At 38.8% G+C, this 20,577-nt stretch overlaps 1 protein-coding gene across 12 annotated transcripts in view; it reads right to left on the reverse strand.

The window, feature by feature from the left end:
* tbc1d5 (TBC1 domain family, member 5) overlaps nt 1-20,577 on the reverse strand; it is a 518,645-nt gene that overhangs the window by 42,896 nt on the left and 455,172 nt on the right. For all 12 annotated transcript variants that reach the window (XM_060824884.1, XM_060824877.1, XM_060824878.1 and 9 more), the window contains 2 exons: nt 17,270-17,369; nt 2,155-2,234 (listed from right to left, as the gene is read on the reverse strand). In XM_060824884.1, coding sequence (XP_060680867.1) covers nt 2,155-2,234; nt 17,270-17,369 — 180 coding nt within the window. The remainder of the gene's footprint in view (nt 1-2,154; nt 2,235-17,269; nt 17,370-20,577) is intronic.

Raw genomic sequence — 20,577 nt, forward strand, 5'->3', positions numbered from 1 at the left:
TGGTGGAATACAGCCCGTCCAGAGCTTCCTCAACCTTTGCTTGTGGCGGTATGTACACAGCAGTTAATATAGCAGCAGTAAATTCCCATGGTAGATAAAAGGGGTGGCATTTGATAGTGAGGAATTCAAGGTTTGGGGAGCTCTGACTGCCCAGGTTGCAATGTCCGTGCACCACAAGTTGTTGATTAAAAAGCAAAAACAAATTGAATACTGCTGAAGAAAAAGACACATTTTGTTCAAACTTTATATCTTGTAATCATTAGAAAAATTCACGAGAAAGACATGTCTCTCTGCTTCAGATGACATGTAAATGATAAATTCCACATAGCAATCCAACAGCAAAGTTGGCAAATCCTTTTTCACTGACACTAATGCCAACTACATAGTTGCAGTCAACCTATGAATGCTTACAATGTCTGTTCAGAACTACTGCACACATGACATTAGAAAGTAGACATATCTGGATGTCAGTCAACAGATGGATTGAAGATATTCATTTCAGTTCAGAAACCGGTAAACTGGCATTTCTGAAGAGGAATATCAATTATTCAAATGAGTAATTTATTATAGGTAGACTTTGGTAAGTAAATAGGGAGAGCAAAGATCAAAATTGAATACAGCAGAAACTAAGTATAACTAACCAAGATTTTGAAAAACATTTATAGAATTACGATCAAGAAAAAACATTTGCAAGTATTTGAACAACACTGAAAATTACAGCTGAAGATAGAAGGAAACAAAGTAAGAGTTCTAATCAGAATTATCGACTTCAGTAAGGCATTCAACAAGAGATTGGTTAGCAAGCTTAGATCTCACGGAATACAGGGAGAACTAGCCATTTGGATACAGAACTGGCTCAAAGGTAGACGACAGAGGGTGGTGGTGGAGGGTTGTTTTTCAGACTGGAGGCCTGTGACCAGTGGAGTGCCACAAGGATCGGGGCTGGGCCCTCTACTTCTTGTCATTTAGATAAATGATTTGGATGTGAGCATAAGAGGTACAGTTAGTAAGTTTGCAGATGACACCAAAATTGGAAGTGTGGTGGACAGCGAAGAGGGTTACCTCAGATTACAACAGGATCTGGACCAGATGGGCCAATGGGCTGAGAAGTGGCAGATGGAGTTTAATTCAGATAAATGCGAGGTGCTGCATTTTGGGAAAGCAAATCTTAGCAGGACTTATACTCTTAATGGTAAGGCCCTAGGGAGATTTGCTGAACAAAAAGACCTTGGAGTGCAGGTTCATAGTTCCTTGAAAGTGGAGTCGCAGGTAGATAGGATAGTGAAGAAGGCGTTTGGTATGCTTTCCTTTATTGGTCAGAGTATTGAGTACAGGAGTTGTGAGGTCATGTTGCGGCTGTACAGGACATTGGTTAGGCCACTGTTGGAATATTGCGTGCAATTCTGGTCTCCTTCCTATCGGAAAGATGTGAAATTTGAAAGGGCTCAGAAAAGATTTACAAGGGTGTTGCCAGGGTTGGAGGATCTGAGCTACAGGGAGAGACTGAACAGGCTGGGGCTGTTTTCCCTGGAGCGTCAGAGGCTGAGGGTTGACCTTATAGAGGTTTACAAAATTATGAGGAGCATGGATAAGATAAATGGACAAAGTCTTTTCCCTGGGGGTGGGGGAGTCCAGAACTAGAGGTCATAGGTTTAGGGTGAGAGGGGAAAGATATAAAAGAGACCTAAGGGGCAACTTTTCCACACAGAGGGTAGTACATGTGTGGAATGAGCTGCCAGAGGACGTGGTGGAGTCTGGTACAATTGCAACATTTAAGAGGCATTTGGATGGGTATATGAATAGGAAGGGTTTGGAGGGATATGGGCCGGGTGCTGGCAGGTGGGACCTGATTGGGTTGAGATATCTGGTCGGCATGGGCGGATTGGACCGAAGGGTCTGTTTCCATTCTGTACATCTCTATGACTCTAAGTATTTTGAACAGGGTGGCTAAGAAAAGATACTAGGTTCTTAAAGACATCATACTTTTGTGTGATTTTTTTTCAGTCCTGAGACTTAACAAATGATGGAATATTACGACATTTATCTTTTCCCCAAGTCAAATATTCAACACCTACACAGGATGTTAGCCATATTCAAGATAAATAGAGTCAGGATTTTGTATCAGGAAGAAAACGAAAGTGGTATTATATCTACCTGCTTGAGTCCAGCCAATGATACCAGGACTTCATCTTCCTTTTGAAGGTTTTCCTTCAGAATCACTTCTTGTATTTTACCTGTAGAAAAATAATTATGCATCACTCCAAAGTAGATTTGATCTACAATAAAAGCATGTGAATGCTGTGCAATCTGTTTTTCAAATGTATTCAAATAAAAAAGCAGCTTTAATTTAGAAATGGAATTTTTAAATATCAAAAGACAAACTTTAAAATGACATGCTACAGTTGCTAAATATTAGTGCACTTGATCTGTAACATTTCATAATTTTGCATCTACAATATCTAATGATAAATTCAAACATCAACTGAATACTGATAATCGTTTGAAGCCATGAAAGAATTGCATGATAAAACTTCAGAGATGTATTACTTAGTCAATAGATTCTGGTTAAAATGACACTTGAAGGGGACCAAAATACCTTCTGATCTCATTCTACTCCATAACATGAGGGGAAACTGCTAAAAAACACAGCAACTTTTGAAAAATTGACAAGCATATTGGTCCAAATTTGCTGAGAAAACAAGTGTTTGAATTACACACACATTTTAATAATGAATAAACTGACTGGCAACAAAAGATACTCCTGCTCATGAACAATTGATACAAGGTGCTAGATAATTTGCGTCATTAGCGTCAAGTTACATTTTGCCCATAACCTCCCTGCCAGCTTCATGAAATTGGCCTGTTTCCATGTTAATTATCTATTGAACTCACCCCAAAGTTAAATCTGTAGTTAACAGTCTAGGTACCCCGATAATAAAAAAGAAACTTCATGGCAATTTTAAAGTGAACAATAGAAAGTATGAATTGTTCATTCTTTTTCTTAGTTTTAATTCGTCATTCTTTACTTCTGAGACAAATCTCATTATTTCACTTTCCACACCTGTCCGACCTTGAATTGACCACCACCAGCATCATCCTTCACAGACACCTCTTTTGTTTATTTTCTTCATCCTTCAATCTCACTAGTTAAAGAGATACACTAGTTAATTGTTCATCCAAATAACAGAAGCCCTGTTAACCTCATTACAATGTTTTCATCTTGAAGTTCCAACAAAAGGATCTTGCCTTGAGATGTCCTGACCTCGGAAAATCTAGGCTAAAATGGAGCAGAAGAAATCAGAGAAGTAGGCCATGCTGCCTCTTAAATCTCACTGCAAGATATAATGGCTGGTAACTACGTAAATTTAATGTGGCTGCCCTATCTCCTCAAATCCCTTAGCGTTAAATATCTAGCATTTTAAAAAATATGCTAAATGGCAAGGTGACTTAAAAGGTGAGTTTAGTATGACAGCCCTTGGCGTCAATGCCACATGAGTGGCCTCAGAGAGTCCTAGCAAAAACTAGTCAATTGGAATTGCAGGGGGAAACTCTCGACTGATTAGCAATAACCTATACCAAAAAGAGAGAATCTAATCAGTGCCACTTAACAATCAACGCCATGACCATCACTAAATTCCCACCATGAACATCCTGTGCATTACTATTGATCTGAAACTGAAATGGATTAGATACAATAGCTATGAGACTAGATCAAAGGCTTGGGGTACTGCAATAAGTATCTCACCTCCTGACTTCCCAAAAACCAGTCCATTATTTACAAGGCACAAGCCAGGAGAGTGATGGAATACACCCCAATTGTTTGAATGGGTGAAGCTCCAATAACACTATAGAACCTCAACACCATCCAGGACAGAACAGCACACTTGACTGGCACATTTACAAATATTTAGTCACTCCACTATCAATACTCAGCAGCAGCAGTGTGTACGATCTATAAGATTTGTAGAAATTCAAAGAGCCTTAAATAGCACCTTTCAAACCATTACCATCAGAAGGACAAGCGCAGCAGATGTATACAATATAGAAAAGTACAGCACAGAACAGGCTCTATGGCCCATAATGTTGTGCTGAGGATTATTCCTAATCTAAATTAAAATAACCTTCAATTCACTGCTGTCCATGTGCATGTCCAGCAGTGGCTTAAATGTCCCTAATGACTTTGCTTCCACCACCACCGCTGGCAACGCATTCCATGTATTCACAACACGCTGTGTAAACAACCAACCTCTGACGTCTCCTCTACACCTTTAAACTATGGGATGAACACCACCTACAAGCTGTCCTCCAAACCACTCACCATCCTGACTTGGAAATATATCAATGTTGCTGGGTCAAAATCCGAAAAGTCTCTCCCTTACAGTATTGTGGGTCCACCTATAACACATGGACTGCAGTGGATCAAGAATCATAGAATTCCTACTGTACAGAGAGAGGTCATTTGCCCCACTGAATCTGCACCAACCCTCTGAAGAGCATCCTACCCAGATACAGCATCCCATTCATATCCCTGTAACCCCATACTTACCACCACCAATCCAGCTGACCTGCACATCCTGGACACTAATGAGCACATTATTATAGCCAATCCACCTAATCTGCACATCTTAAGATTGTGGGAAGAATCCATATGGGGAGAATGTGCAAAGTCCACACATTCAGTTGCCCAAAGCTGGAATTGAACCCAGTCCTCTGACGCTGTGAGACAGCTCACCACCAACTTCCCAAGGGTGACTAAGGAAGAACAGTAAATGCTGGCTCAGTCAGTGAGACATACATGTGACAACTGAAAAAAGATTGAGATTTCACAGCTTTTTGAGGTTGAGAACTTTAAAAGAGCAGAAATTTCAGAGGGATGCACTTCCTTCTAACAGCTACGCTTGTCAAGTCTTTAAAATTTTAAAGCATTTTGTTATTCTAAATTTCAGAAAATATAAGCTCATTCTACTTAATCACTCCACAGAGGACAATCCTCTTGTCTCAAGATTTGATCTACTGAATAAATCTTCATTGCCCCCTCACAGCAAGCTAAGTATGGAGAGGGGGTGGGCTCATACGGAACAGTGGTTGTGTCTCATGTCTGGGCCAGCATGCCCTTCAGGTAAAAACAAAACTGTAATTGTCTGTGCTCAAGGTAATGTTTCACCAAAACCAGAGTTGCGACAAAACTTCCTTATCCTTGTATTCTGTCATGAAACAAACATGACATACATTGTCCTAAGTTCTTGCTGTGCCTGGATAGTAGATTCCCTACACAATACTTAGGAATTTGGTGCAGGTGGGAATCTCTCTGGTAAGTTTTTGTTAAACTATAATTTACAGTACCAGTCAGACTGTTAGAGCCAACTTGTGTGTGAATCACTAGTGCTCTGTAAAAATAGACTGGTTTCACTACTGCATACAAGATGAAGAGGTCTGAGTGTAATGACTTCGGTACCGACGCGAATTTGGTGTAGGTAAAAGAAAAAAAGATGCTGCTTTTGATGCCTTTCACTTCAGCCTCCAGAAATTGGTGAGTGTTAAGGCTTTAATTAGGAGACCAGTTAGGTGACAGGTGAGTTTTTTTTAAAAAAAGATTTCACCCCTCTTATCACAGGCAGTAGTCTAACCTGGTACAGGGCAGATATAAGCTTTGTATCTAATTCTTAGTTCATCCTATTAAATGACTAGGTATAGTTATTGACATCAGCTGAGTACCATTTCTAATGAGTTAAAATGAATGGAAGAAAGATAGCAGGAGGGATATGTGATGCAGTAACAGTTCCCTACATCTGGATGAGAAGTCCCACCAGAAGTATGTTAAAACATATTCGAACAGGCTGACTGAAATAACTCAGGTAACAGCACAGGGATGGATTGCAGTTGTAGCTGGTGGCCTGTAGAGCGATCCACTACAACAAATCCTGGGTATTGTACTAAAGGAGGATATTACTGAGAATATGTCCAGGGAAATTATTTGGGTGGAACTGAGAAATAAGAAAGGGATGATCACCCATTGAGGTTGTATTATAGACCACCCCCTCCCCCCCAGTAGTCAGCAGGAAATTGAGAAGCAAATTTTGTAATGAGATCTCCGTTATCTGTAAGACTAACAGGGTAGTTATGGTAGGAGATTTTAACTTTCCAAACATGGACTGGGACTGCCATAGTATTAAGGGTTTAAATGGAGAGGAATTTGTTAAGTGTGTACAAGAAAATTCTCTGATTCGGTATATGGATGTACCTATTAGAGAAGGTGCAAAACATGACCTACTCTTGGAAATAAGGCAGGGCAAGTGACTGAGGTGTCAGTGGGAAGCATTTTGGGGCCAGCGACCATAATTCTATTAGCTTTAAGCTAGTGATGGAAAAGGATAGACTGGATCTAAAAGTTAAACGTTCTAAATTAGAGGAAGGCCAATTTTGACAGTATTAGGCAAGAACTTTCAAAAGTTGATTGGGGAGGATGTTCGCAGGTAAAAGGGTCAACTGGAAAATGGGAAGCCTTCAAAAATGAGATAATGAGAGTCCAGAGAAAGTGTATTCCTATTAGGGTGAAAGGAAAGGCTGGTAGATATAGGAAATGCTTGATGACGAGAGAAATCGAAGGTTTGGTAAAGAAAAAGGAAAAATATTTCAGGTATATACAGCAGAGATCGAATGAATCCTTAGAAGAGTATAAAGGCAGTAGGAGTATACTTAAGAGGGAAATCAGGAGGGTAAAAAGCGAACATGAGATAGCTTTGGCAAATAGGGTTAAGGAGAATCCAAAGGGATTTTATAAATATATTAAGGACAAAAGGATAACGAGGGAGAGAATAGGGTTCCTCAAAGATTAGCAAGGTAGCTTATTTATAGAAACACAGGAGATGAGGGAGATACTAAATAAGTATTTTGCATCAGTGTTTACTGTGGAAAAGGACCTGGACGATGTAGAATGTAGGGAAATAGATGGTGGTATCTTGAAAAATGTCCACATTACAGAGGAGTAGGTGCTGAATGTCCTAAAATGTGTAAAGGTGGATAAATTCTCAGGATCCGATCAGGTGTAACCTAGAACTCTGTGGGAAGTTAGGGAAGTGATTGCTGGACCCCAGGCTGAGATGTTTGTATCATTGATAGCCACAGGTGAAGTGCTGGCAAGACTGGAGGATGGCTAACGTGGTGCGACTATTTAAGAAATGTGGTAAAGAAAAGCTAGAGAACTATAGACCAGTGAGCCTGACATCAGTGGTGGACAAGTTGGTGGAGGGAATCCCGAGGGATAGGATTTACATGCATTTGAAAGGCAAGGACTGATTTGGACAGTCAACATGGCTGTGTGTGGGAAATTACATCTCACTAACTTGATTGAATTTTTTGTAGTAGTAACAAAGAGGATTGATGAGGACAGAGCAGTAGATGTGATCCATATGGACTTCAGTTAGGCGTTTGACAAGGTTTCCTATGGTAGACTGGTTCACAAGTTTAGGTCATATGGAATACAAGGAGAACTAGCTATTTGGATACAGAAATGGCTTGAAGGTAGAAGACAGAGGGTGGTGGTGAAGGGCTGCCTTCAGACCAGAGATTTGTGACCAGCGGTGTGCTATAAGGATTGGTGCTATATCCACTGCTTTTCGTCATTAAAATAAATGATTCAGATGTGAACATAACAGTTAATAAGTTTGCAGATAGATCAAGATTATCGGTGTGGTGGACCGTGAATAAGGTTACCTCAGAGTACAACGGGATCTTGATCAGATGGGTCAATGGACAGAGGAGTGACAGATGGAGCTTTCATTTAGATAAATGTGAGATGCTGCATGTTGGAAAGGCAAATCAGGACAGGACTTTTACACTTAGTGGTAAGGTCTTGGGGAGTGTTGCTGAATAAAGAGACCTTGGAGTGCAGGTTCATAGTTCCTTGAAAGTGGAGTCACAGGTAGATAGGATAGTGAAGGTGGCATTTGGTATGCTTTCCTGTATTGGTCAGAGCATTGGATTTCGGAGTAGGGATGGCATGTTGCGGCCGTACAGGACATTGATAGGCCACTTTTGGAATATTGTGTGCAATTCTGGTCTCCTTCCTATCAGAAGGATGTTGTGAAACTTTAAAGGGTTCAGAAAAGATTTAGAAGGATGTTGTCAGGTTTGGAGGATTTAAGCTATAGGGAGAGGCTGAATAGGTTGGGGCTGTTTTCCCTGGAATGTCAGAGGTTAAGGGGTGACAGCATAGCAGTTTATAAAATCATGATGGAATTGGTAGGGTAAATAGATAAGGTCTTTTCCCTGGGGTGGAGGAGTCCAAAATTAGAGAGCATAAGTTTAGGGTGAGAGGGGAAAGAGTTAAAAGGGACCTAAGGGGCAACGTTTCAAGTAGAGTGTGGTACGCGTATAAGCTGCCAGAGAAAGTGGTGGAGACTGGTACAACATTTAAAAGGCATTTGGGTAGGTATATGAACAGGAAGGGTTTAGCGGGATATGGGCTAAGTGCTGGCAAATGGGACTACAGTAGTTTAGGATAGGTGGTTGGCATGGACGAATTGGACTGAAAGGTCTGTTTTCGTAAATACAGCTCTATGACTCATCCAGACAAGTGGAGAGAATTCTATTACATCATGGCTTATGTCTTATACATGGTGCACAGGCATTGAGGAGTCAAAAGGTATGTTGCTTGCTGAAGATTATTTATGACTAGATTCCCTAAGTGTGGAAACAGTCCCTTCAGGCCCAACTAGTCCACACTGACCTTCCATAGAGTAACCCACCTAGACCCATTCCCCTATCCTATATTTATCCCTGACTAATGCACCTAATGCTATGAGCAATTTAGCTTGGCCAATTCACCTGACCTGCACATCTTTGGACTGTGGGGGGAAACTGGAGCACCCGAAGGAAACCCACGCAGACATGGGAAGAATGTGCAAACTCCACACAGTCGCCCAAGGCTGGAATTGAACCTGAGCCCCTGGCGCTGTGAGGCAGCAGGGCTAATCACTGTGCCACCGTGCTGCCCCATATATGGTGATCCAGTTTGATTTCTGATCAACAGTAACCCACAATATGTTGTTAATGGTGTTTCAGCAACAGTAATGCCATTGAATGCCAAATAAAGATAGTTACATCCTCACTTACTCGAGTTGATTATTGCTTGGCACTTCTTTGGCTCAAATGTTACTGGTCATTTATAGAGGCAGCAAGTACATTGATGAAGCAACTGAAGCTGGCTGGTTAATACCCTAAGGAATTCCTGTACTTGTGTGATGCAAATGGTACTTATCAGTGTCAATTTGCCATGTATGGAAAAGGGAAGGTCATCGCTTAATTCAGCTCAGTTGAAGATAGCCAGGCTAATGTCCTGCAGTGGCAAGACAACTACAATCACTTAATTTTGTACTAAGTATGGCTCCAACTAGTGGAAGGGCCCTCAGCCCTGCTTCATCATTCCCAATTCTCAAGGTTTGCTTGGCCTCCTTAATTACACACTTCGTCAAGTGTGACCTAAATGCCAAGGACAGTAATCACCCTCAACTCACCTATAGAGTTCTACATTTTTGTCCATGTTTGAACCAAGGCTGCAATGTGGTCAGGAGATGAGTGCCATTTACAGATCTGAAACTAAGGATAGGGAAACCCATTATTGGTGACTAAGTGCTGTTTGACAGCACCACATTTGATAACGGCTTCTAGCATTTGTTTGATAATCGAGAATAGACTGATGGTGTGTTATTCGGCTGGGTTGCATGTGACGTGCTTTTTATGGACAGGAAATATCAGACTGGACAATTTTGCATATTTCAAGAGAGGTTCTGATGCAAAGGTCTTCAGTAATATTACTGGAATTTGATCCAAATCCTTTGAGGTATCTGGTGCCTTCAATCTTTCATTGATATCATGAGAGTGAATCATATTAAATGCAGACTTGTAGAATGTTTGATTTATAAAGAAAGGCTGGATAGGCTGGGTTTTTGTTCGCCAGAGAGTAGAAAGTTTAGTGGCGGCCTTATAGAAGTTTATTAAATAAGGGGTATAGATAGGATCAATGGTAGGTATCTTTTCCCTAGAATGGGAATGGAGGCACATTATTAAGTTGAGAGAGATTTAAAAAAGACATGAGGGGCAATATGTTCTTTTTTTTTTAAACATAGAGGATGGTTTGTGTGTGGAATGAACTTCCTTAGGAAGTGGTGGGTATGAGTGCAATTGCAATGTTGAAAAGACATTTGGATAAGTACATGAATACAAATGTTTGAAGGGATGTGGGTCAGGAACAGGAGGTGGGAATAGTTTAGTTTGCGATTAGGTTCAGCATGGACTGGGTGGAAAGGCGGATCAGTTTCCTTGCTGTAAGATTCTATGACTGTGGAGTTGGGGCAAACTTGGCACTTCTGAGAAAAGATGACTGCAAATGCTTCAAACTTGCCTTTTACAGTTATGGGCTGGACTTCTCTATCTTTGATGATAGGAATAATTATGGAGTCTCCCCTTCAAGATAGCTTTTAGTTGTCTATTCATCTTTCCAAGATCTCAATCAGTGAATGAAAAACTGAACGTGTAAACATCAAGGAAGTGAAAGGAAGACAAAGAGAACAACTCATTAAATTCTGTGGTCTAGATTGGTGCTATCAAACTGTTTTTCCCTTTTTCATTCTGTTCTCAACCTTAAAATCCACATCTTGGATGCCTTGTGTGCCTGTATGTGGTCAGGAGAATTTAAGAAAAGGGGCAATGTTTAAGTTTAGAGTTATGTTAATAATTCATGTTTCCTTTTTGCCATTGGTAAAGTCAATTGGTTTGCAATCAAGATTTTTTGTTATGTATGGAAACCTGTGATAACTTTGGAACTGGTATTACTTGATATCTAATGCATTACCCCATTGAGTTATAAAACAACAAGATGTCGATATAGTTGACTCTGCAGGGTTGATAAGTGTTGGGCTTGCCCTTGTTGTTTCCTTGCCGAGGTTATTACTAAGTGGTCCATCCATTCCTTGTTTAGCCTTTGCAAAAGTTTGTCATTTCAGAATAAAAACTAAAAGAACTGCAGGTACTGTAAATCAGAAACAAAATTAGGAATTGCTTGAAAAAAGCTCAGCTGGTCTGGCAATATCTGTGGAGAGAAATCAGAGTTAATCTTTTTGGGTAGAGTGACCCTTCCTCAGAACAGTTCTTGAATCAAATCGCTAATTCCAATTTGTCACGTCAGAGGCTATTTAAGAGTCAATCAGACTGCTATAGGTCTGGAGTAAATGTTGGCCAGGCCAAATAAAGGTAGAGATTTCTTTCCCTAAACAGCACAAATAAAGCACAGATTTTTGATACAACGATCAACCATCGCTTCATGGTCACAATTCAGCTCACTTTTAATTCCAGATTTAGGGATTGAATTTAATTGGTGGGTTTTGAATCCATGCCCCAGATCATTAGCCTGGACATCTGGATTACTACTTAAGTGACATTACCACTCTGCCTCTGCCAATGAACCTTCAACTTTCAGAACCACCTCTAGGTTTTTCTTTATTTACCCTAGTTATATTCTCAAAACTGTTAAATGCAACTTCCCTTTCACAAAACTGCATGTTTTCTTGAATAGCAGGGTTACTTTTCAATACCTTTTGGATCCATGGCATGAAGCCGCACAGAAGGAAGCTATTTGGTCCATCCTGCTCATGCTGGCTCTTTCAAAGAGCTAACTATTTTCATCCATTCTCTGACTGTCTTTCTATTTTTCTCCCCTTCTAATATTAATTTAATTTTCATAGAAAGTACTTAATTTATCTCCTTTCACCGTTCTTTATTCTGAATCATAACAACTTGATCTGCAATAAATGTTTCTCAAGATTCATAGGAACAATGCTGGTCAAAATTATTTTTCTCTAAATTCTAATAGCATTCACACTGAATAAAGCAGTGTAATTAGTCTGATCACAATACACATAAAATAATAGTGCATATGTTATCTGTAGTGATTCTTCTGGGCAAAATAAACTAGAAATAAACTGCTTGAAAACCTGATTTGTCCTCTTCTCATTCTCCATCCTTTAACACAGCCAACATTTGCAGATAATTAAATGGAAACCTAGGAAGTCTTAATATCATCAAGCTGTTCAGGCAAGTGCATTGCGATATGACAAGTGAGCCTCTTGGCATGACCCTTGTTATTGTTCTTGCAGTAAAATAATGAATAATGGCTCACAAATGCAACTAGCGCTGTCTGAAAACTTGATTTGCACTTTTTCTTCATTCTCAATTCTTCACACAGAGAACATATGCAGACAATGAAATGGAAATCTGGAAAATCTTATTACCATCAAGCTGTTCAGGCAAATGTATTGTGAGGTGACAACTGCGCCTTTTGGCATAACCTTGGCAATGTTTCAGTGGGAGGCAAAGAAATAGCAGGAACCCTTTGCTAACAAGCTAATGCACCAGCAGTGTACCACTCTCCAAATTTGTCAATTAAGAGTACATACTCTTTTATCCTCACTTCTGGTCTCCTACCACTGAACCAATTTTCTACAATGTCAACAGTGTGCTTTTAGTTTCATGCACTTTTATTTTTGCTCACAGTTGCTATTGTTGAACCTTATCAAATTTCTCTGGAAGTTTATATAAATAATGTCCACTGGCACTCCCATTTCGTGTTCTCAACGAATTCAACTCAATTAGACATTATTTATCTTTACAATCCATGCCAGTTCTCTAATCTGCTCACACTTGTCTATATGCTGAGTCACTTTGATGCTAGCAACATTGATACAATTGTAGTTGTCTCACTAAGTCTTTTTTAAAGTATCCTCAGCCAATCTAAGAGTCAGAAAATCTCTGTATTCACAGTAAATAAATCAATAAAGCCGTACCAGTGATATTAAAAGTATTTTGTTTTATCACCGTCCAGCCTGACGATGACCTTAAATGGTCTTTCACGTAGTTGTCTCCACAAAAAATAAAGCAAACGTGATCTTTTTGGGCAGTAATAAAAACATGCCTTAAGCAATAGCAATGTGCATGACAGCATGAAATGGTTTGGCATTCATACTATTTGCTCATCAATTGATCTACTAGGAAATGAACTTATTTGCTAAAGATAATGAGGGATATGGAAAAAAAATGCAATGGATTATCATCTTTTGTAGTTAGGGGAATGTGTAGTTGTTTCAAGAACATACTTATATAGCACTTTTAATGTAATAAAACACTCCAGGCGGCTTCAAAGAGCATTCTGAAACAGAATTTAATTCTCAACCACTTACAGGGATACAAGACAGATGATATTAAATCATGGTTGCAGAGGTAGGTTTTATCTTAAGGAAGGGGAGAGGTAGCAAGTTGGAAAGACCTAGGAAGAATTTCCAGAGATTGCGGCTCCAGGCAGTTTAAGGCTCAGAATCACAAATGGTAGAAATTAAAATAGGAAGTTTAAGAGGCCAGAACTGAATGAAGAGTGAGATCCCAGATATTTGTGGGACTGATTGGAAATAGAGATAGAAAAGATCTGGACTATTGTTAGAATTGGAAAACAATGATAAGAATTTTAAAATAGAAGCATCATGTAACAGGAAGAAAGATTTCAAGTTCAACCTGACTTTAGACGAATATTCTATATTTTATCCTATTTGTAAAGTAGAAGTAAAGTTGTGAGTGAAAGCGATTATGGGTAATGTAATGCATATCTTCATAATGGTGATGCTAAATTAAAACCTCAAATTATTATTGTTCCAACTTCTAAAATTGCTTGAGCATCACAGCATCACTCCTTGGAAATATGATCATTAAGTGTTGGATCTCTCCTGTGCAAAATAACAGTTTGGAGGAATACCAAAGGCAGAAACACAAAGACGAACATAATTCTAGAGTCAAGTCATAGTAAAACAATAATCTGCTGGAATACACAGCAACTATAAAAGTCTTATACATGAATACACAAGACCGGTAGACATAGAAGTAATCATTCAATCCATTGAGACTTTTCTGCCATTCAATGAGATCATGGCCAATCTGATAATCTTCAACTCCACTTTTCTGCCTTTTCCCATAATACTTAATTCTCTTACTGATTAAAAATTTGTCTATCTTAGCCTTGGATATATTTAATGACCCAGCCTCAACAAGCCTCTGTGGCAAATAATTCCACAGATTCACTATTTCAGAGAAGACATTCCTCTCCCTTAAATGTTCAGAGCTTAACTCTGAGATTATGCTATTTAGTCATAGACTCACTCAGTAGGGAATCAGCTTTTCTGCATCTAACCTGTCAAGTCCCTTAAGAATCTTGCGTGCTTCAATAAGGTTTCCTGCCATTCTTCTATATTTCAGTGATTACAGGTCGAATATAATGAACCTCTCCTTTTATAACAGTCCCTCGATACCTATCAGCCTAGTTAACCTTCTCTGGACTGAATCCAATCCAAATATATCTGTCCTGTGATAAGAGGACCAAAACTGTTCAAAATTCTAGTTGTGGTCTGACTAGTGCTTTGTATACTTTTAGCAAAGCTTCCCTATTTTTGTACTCCATTCTTTTCATAATGAGGACCAACATTCCATTTGCCTTCTCTATTACACACTGAACTTGAATGTGATTCATGGAAGACTCCCAACTCCCTCTGATGTATCACTTTCTGCAGTCTTTCTCCAGTTAAATAATATTCAGCACCATTGCTCTTCTTGCAGTGTTGTTAAATACCTACGCTTCAATGCTATTGGTAAATTACTAAACACATCTGTAAGACAATATCTCTTTAAGTAGTATTCCTGTCATGTTTAGACCATTATTCCATTAAAAAAAAATGCATGATCTACTCATGAAGGTTTCGTGTTTAAAAGGCATGGAAGTTGATTAGGTTTTCTGGCAAGCAGGTATTTAACAATTTCTGTTTTAAGATCACTAATAACCAGGATGTCAGGATCTTGCTCATCAGCTGCATTGCAGGTATTTCTGAGAGAAAGAGTAGAATTAGTAGAGAAACTGGGTTGAATTTATGCAGTCAGTTGGGGAGGCCCTACATCAGATTCGTGGCAGCAGGAAAGCCCGTGCATAATAAATGTAAGGTTAGAAAGGATGACTTGGGACTCCAGCTACCAACAGCAAGGATGTCAATTAAACTCATTAATAAACAAATTTATACTCATTAATCCTGAAGCCACCATAATTTAATCATGGCGTAAAGATTAAATGAAAGCCATATGGATCTACTGTATTCTTGGTAGGTTGGCCAGCTAGACCCATCAAGGCTTGCAAGTGACCTGCTACGGTTTGGTTCATCCCTCACAAATGAAGCACTTTGTGCTCAATTAAGGGGCTCTTTCTCAAGCCCCCTCTCCCACCTTCACTCAATATGACCTGTGGTCTCCTTTTGATCCCGGACCTTGGATGGTGCTGTGCCACCAGTAGATACCACTGGCAACAATGACAAATACTGTCCTCTGATTGGCTCGCAGCTCAGTAGGAGGGAATTTTGCTGCTTCGGACCTCAGTTGCAGGGAAGGCCACATGGAAGCTAATTAGATAGCTGAAAGGCACTTGGTTTGGTTGGGTGGCCCCATCACAAAACTGACTGACCTTCCCCATTGGTTCTCTGAGCAGTGGGTAAGAAACCATCATTCTGATAAATCCTGGGCACTGAACCAAACAACATATTTCTGCATGAATTCTGGACGGATAAATTGTAAGTTAGGTTGATGAATAATGCATTTAGATTCCTTTACACCATAATGTATTGCAGTTACATCCTGAGTACAGCTCACTTTGAAATCCTCACCCTTCCAAAAAATTTCAAAGCTGCTTTTGTTGTAGGGAAATGAGTGGTATGTTAGCTTAAACGTCTGGATGGCAAGTTCATGATGGAGTGTATGCATCGTATGCAATTCCTGCACTGGCTGAGGTTATCATGAAGGACTCTCCTTCTCAATCTTTCTCCTTGCCTGAAGCATGGTGACCCTCAGATTAAAGTGCCACCAGTCATTTCTTTCATGAGTCAGCAGCTCTCTGGTCTGGTTGGGCTTTGGTGATTTTCCTTTATTTTCACCATAGTGAAAATATGTGTTCAGTTCTAGATTGCTCATGCTTTTTTGACAAGATCTTGCAGTTGAGATTAATTGCTAAGGTAAGCAGCCATAAAATAGAGGCAGAACTTTGTATTGTACAGTAAAGTGACCTTGACCAGAAAACAGTTGTTAGTGGAAATTTTTTAAGGTATGAGCCACAGTCAACTTTGAGACAAACACATAAATCAATTCATGAATTATGTACTCCTTAATTGAGCACACTTCAGTTGGAGAACATTTTCACATCAATGTGAAGAAATCGCTGAAAACAGCAATGTTTACCCCGTGCTGTTAAATTATTTTGATAATATGAAAAAAAGCATTACAAACTATAAATACTTCAACTGGTGGTGATCAAAAAAGGATTTGGTAGTAACTGGAACCCATACTGAATTGTAATTCAACAATAACACTGTTGTACATCATCAGCTGCTTGATGCATTACATGGATATATGTCAATGAAACACCATCAATTGAAAATTTAATATTGAAAATTTGATTAGAGGATAGATCTAGATTTAATCCTCTCATGGTGCACTAATAATTCCACATTACAGCAAATTCAGAAATATTTTCAGCAAAAAAAAATCCCTTTTTAATGAAACTAAATAAGTTCAGCATTAAAGGTATAAGATTAGATGAGATTCCCCACAGTGTGGAAACAGGCCCTTCTGCCCAACAAGTTCACACTAACCCTCAGAAGAGTAACCCACCCAGATCCGTTCCTCTATCCTATACTTACCCCTATTATATCAGCATGTCTTAATTCCATGAAATCCATCAAACACCATACTGTTGAACAGTTACTTGGTCATAAAGTTTAACTTACTGTTATCTTAAATTCATTCATATTTCAAGTTAATAATGTAAGGTAGTATTTTAATTGAGATACATACACCAATGAGGTAATGTCAATTAAACTGTCTAGTACAGAAAATACAAATAACATAAACTAGTCAGGCAAGTAATGCTAGTGGAAACAAAACATAGCTGCCTGAGTTCAGTGAGCTGAATATTACCTAGGATGTCCTAACTTACCAATTAACTTATTATATTGAAGACAAGTAAAGCAACTGAGGGGCGATAATTTATTAATTTACAAGAAACATAATGGAAAGCAAAAATAGGTGACGGTTATTGAGAAATAGCATAAGTAAATATAGGCATCAATCACAAACATCAATGGGTTGCACACAATAATAAGGTTTCTTTTTCCTAGGAATAATACAACCAAATACTTACATATATGCACATTCATCATCTTAGCACAAAACTTGCACATTGCCTCAAGATCATTCAGTTGTCCTTGAAGAAATGAGACCTGTGCCTCCAATTCATCATCCTGGAATTTAAAAGAAATAGAACTCTTACAAATCTTCAACATGCTTTTATACTGGTACACCATTGTTGCAGAAATTTGCTTCCTCATTTACTGTCTTTGAAGTAAGATTTGGAAATATTCTGTTCGGATCTTTAATCAACAGATTTACATACTTGGAGGTTACATAAAGAAATTAACATGTCAATAGGCCATGAAATCAATTTTAGGATGCAGTAATACTTTGGATGCGTTCGCCTGTTTCTGCTCATCAATAATAATCTATTCAGAGTCAAAAGTCAAACTAAGAATGTTAATTAAAACCTCAGGTTGGCAAAAAAAATTACAATAAAGCTGAATACTACATCAGCATTATTTGGGAATTTGGATTTTAATGGAGAATAGGTTTGTGCTTTCAGTTCTGTGAAGCTAACTTTTAAAGAGCCCAGAAAGTAATTTGGAACAGTTAACTAAATACACCAAGAAGCCATGTGGATTACGTTAAATGCTTAGTGGATACCTGAGAAATTCACTGGTTCAGTGTTCACAATGCTGAATTTTATGTCATGCAAAGAAATCAAATGGCTAAGGGCTATTAATGGTTTCAGTTCATTTCAAAAGAATTGTGTTTCACTTCAGAAGAACAGCTTCACAGTAGAATAGCAGTTAGCTTCTGAAGTTTTTAAAAATAGTCCAAGGAAAAGGGGTGGAAAAAACCTCAGGTTTCTCTTAAAATTCAGTGAAAAAGAAATCCAGACATTTGGAATGAGAAATAAATTTCGAGGCCATCAGAATGAGAGAGCAGTCTGAAAGCTATTTTAGTACTCACTGGAACAAATCAGTTGAGTTAAGATATCTTCAAGTTAAGAAAGGAACTTTATTGTACTGGGATTGAGTGACCATAAAGGATACTGTTAAGAAATAAAGATTGAACATATGTTTTTGTTATTCATAATAAGATTTTTTTCACTTTTTCACATATATTTCTTTGCTTGCTTTTTCTTTTGTGTAATAAACTTGTGTGTTTTTGTTAGGAGAACATTGGTAGCCTTAAGTGAATATAGTCTGTGATTGACCACCATGCTAACTAAATAGAATAATAAAACATATGATCTATCAAACCAGGTTCCCATCAGTGGAATCATAATAAAGGCGTGACACTTGGCAGAGTTAGAATTCACTGAATTTAAGGAGAAATGAATATTGAAAGAAATTGGTTAATGGAGTACTAGACATAAAACAGGAGTGTTGTGAAATATTTTATGGGGACTGGACTTTCAAAATACTTTGTTGCTAAGACTTTGCTGGGAATAGAAGACATGACTAGAAGATAGAAGATCATTTGAAGTCTTTGACTAAAATTAAGCTGAGATAGAGAGCAGATAAACTGAACGTAGAAATAAAAACAGGATCTTGCAAGGAAGACATGTTAGAAGTGATTACCCAGCATTTAGAATTAAAAGGAGGGAAAACTAAAATTAATGATTCACAGTTAAAATCAGTTCAGATTGTTAAAAATGAAAAACAATTAGAGGAAAAATAGAAATGGAAAGAGAACTTAAACAGCAATGGAAAAGAAAATACAATTTAAAAAAAAATCCAAGTAGGAGAGAATTTAGACAGTATGGCGTGGAGAGAGAATAGAAGCCTAGAATCCCAACAATGTGGAAACAGGAGGTTCAGCCCAACAAGTACATAACACCTCTCCGAGGGGTATCCCACCCAGACCTGTTCCCTTACCCGACTATACATTTCCCATGACTAACTCACCTAATCTACCCATCCCTGAACACTATGGGCAATTTAAAATGGCCAAACTATCTAACAAAAGCTTTGAGTAAAGAAAGAAAGATTGGTTGTTAGTTATATGCATAAAACAGAAAGATACCAAAATAATAAAGAAGTAAAGTTCGAACCTAAACTGATATAACAAAACAAAATGTCTCTGTTGTAATAAGACTGGTCATAGTAAAGCCAATTCCTGGGAACCGAGTGAGAGCCCAACTGCAGGAATAGAAGTGATTCCTCACAGAGGGATGTATTGGGTAAGGAAATGGGTTTTAAACCTAGCAGCAGTAAAAGAGGATCATTCCTTTAGAATCTGCTAAGGAATTTGTAATGGAAACAAATTTGCTCATATCTCACAAACAACCAACTGCTTGACTACAGACAGCATCATCCATGACATCAATGGCTCCAGGAGAAAGTGAGGACTGTAGATGTTGAATTTCAGAGTCAAAAAGTGTGGTTATGAAAAGGCACAGCAGGTCAGGCAGCATCCGAGGAGCAGGACAGTTGACATTTCGGGCATAAGCCGATGAAGGGCTTGCGTCCGAAACATCGACTCTCCTGCTCCTTGGTTGACGCCCAACTTGCTGTACTTTTCCAGCACCACAGTTTTTGACTGATCAATGGTTCCAGCCAAGTCATTGCATCTTAGCCCTGACAACAGTGAGGTAATAAGTAATGTGCAGGTATTTTGATAGAGCCTGTCATTCATGGCTCATCCACACTTAGATCCACTCTATGGGTGAAAGGACAAAATACGTGATGATTCCACATACCTTTGCAGGCAACATTACATTGAACTGTGAGGAAGGGAGGCCTTTGTCATTCAAGACTTGGAGGTATATAATGGGGAGTTCACATCTCTACTCTCCAAATAGCTCAATGGTCTGCTGGTGGACAAAGTGCTGCCTCACTCAGGTTAAATACTGTCCAATTTGTACAAACTCTGACATATTGAAGGACAATCGAAGACGGAAGGTGTAAAGGAGGTGCCTCATGATTGCTCCCAACATGCTGCCTAATAAGAGGCTGCACTGCATTCAAACTGAATTGAATTGAATCATTGATTGTCACATGCATTTAATATATATTGCAAAATTTATACCATCGCCATTCTCATTAACTTAAAATGAAATTTAAAAAAAAAGATAACCGAAAGAGAGTCCAACTTTCCATCTCTCCTGCTGCTGGCTTCACCAGCTCAAGTCTTAAAAGCCACCTAATCTCAGCAGCATGCCATGTCACTGTCCTATCTCACTGACTGCTGCTGCCTCTCAAATGGTAAGGAGGATCTGTAAAATGCAGGTCTTTTACAATGGGATCGGCTGAATCATGTTTACCATTAAGCAAATGGTAGAAGCATGAAAGGCATAGGTATGGGGAAATCTAAGTTGAAGTCCTGAAGAATTGATGTGCAAGTTGGTCCAAAAAACAGTAATGACAA

The sequence above is a fragment of the Hemiscyllium ocellatum genome, chromosome 5 (assembly GCF_020745735.1).
Source record: "Hemiscyllium ocellatum isolate sHemOce1 chromosome 5, sHemOce1.pat.X.cur, whole genome shotgun sequence".
Lineage (NCBI taxonomy): Eukaryota > Metazoa > Chordata > Chondrichthyes > Orectolobiformes > Hemiscylliidae > Hemiscyllium > Hemiscyllium ocellatum.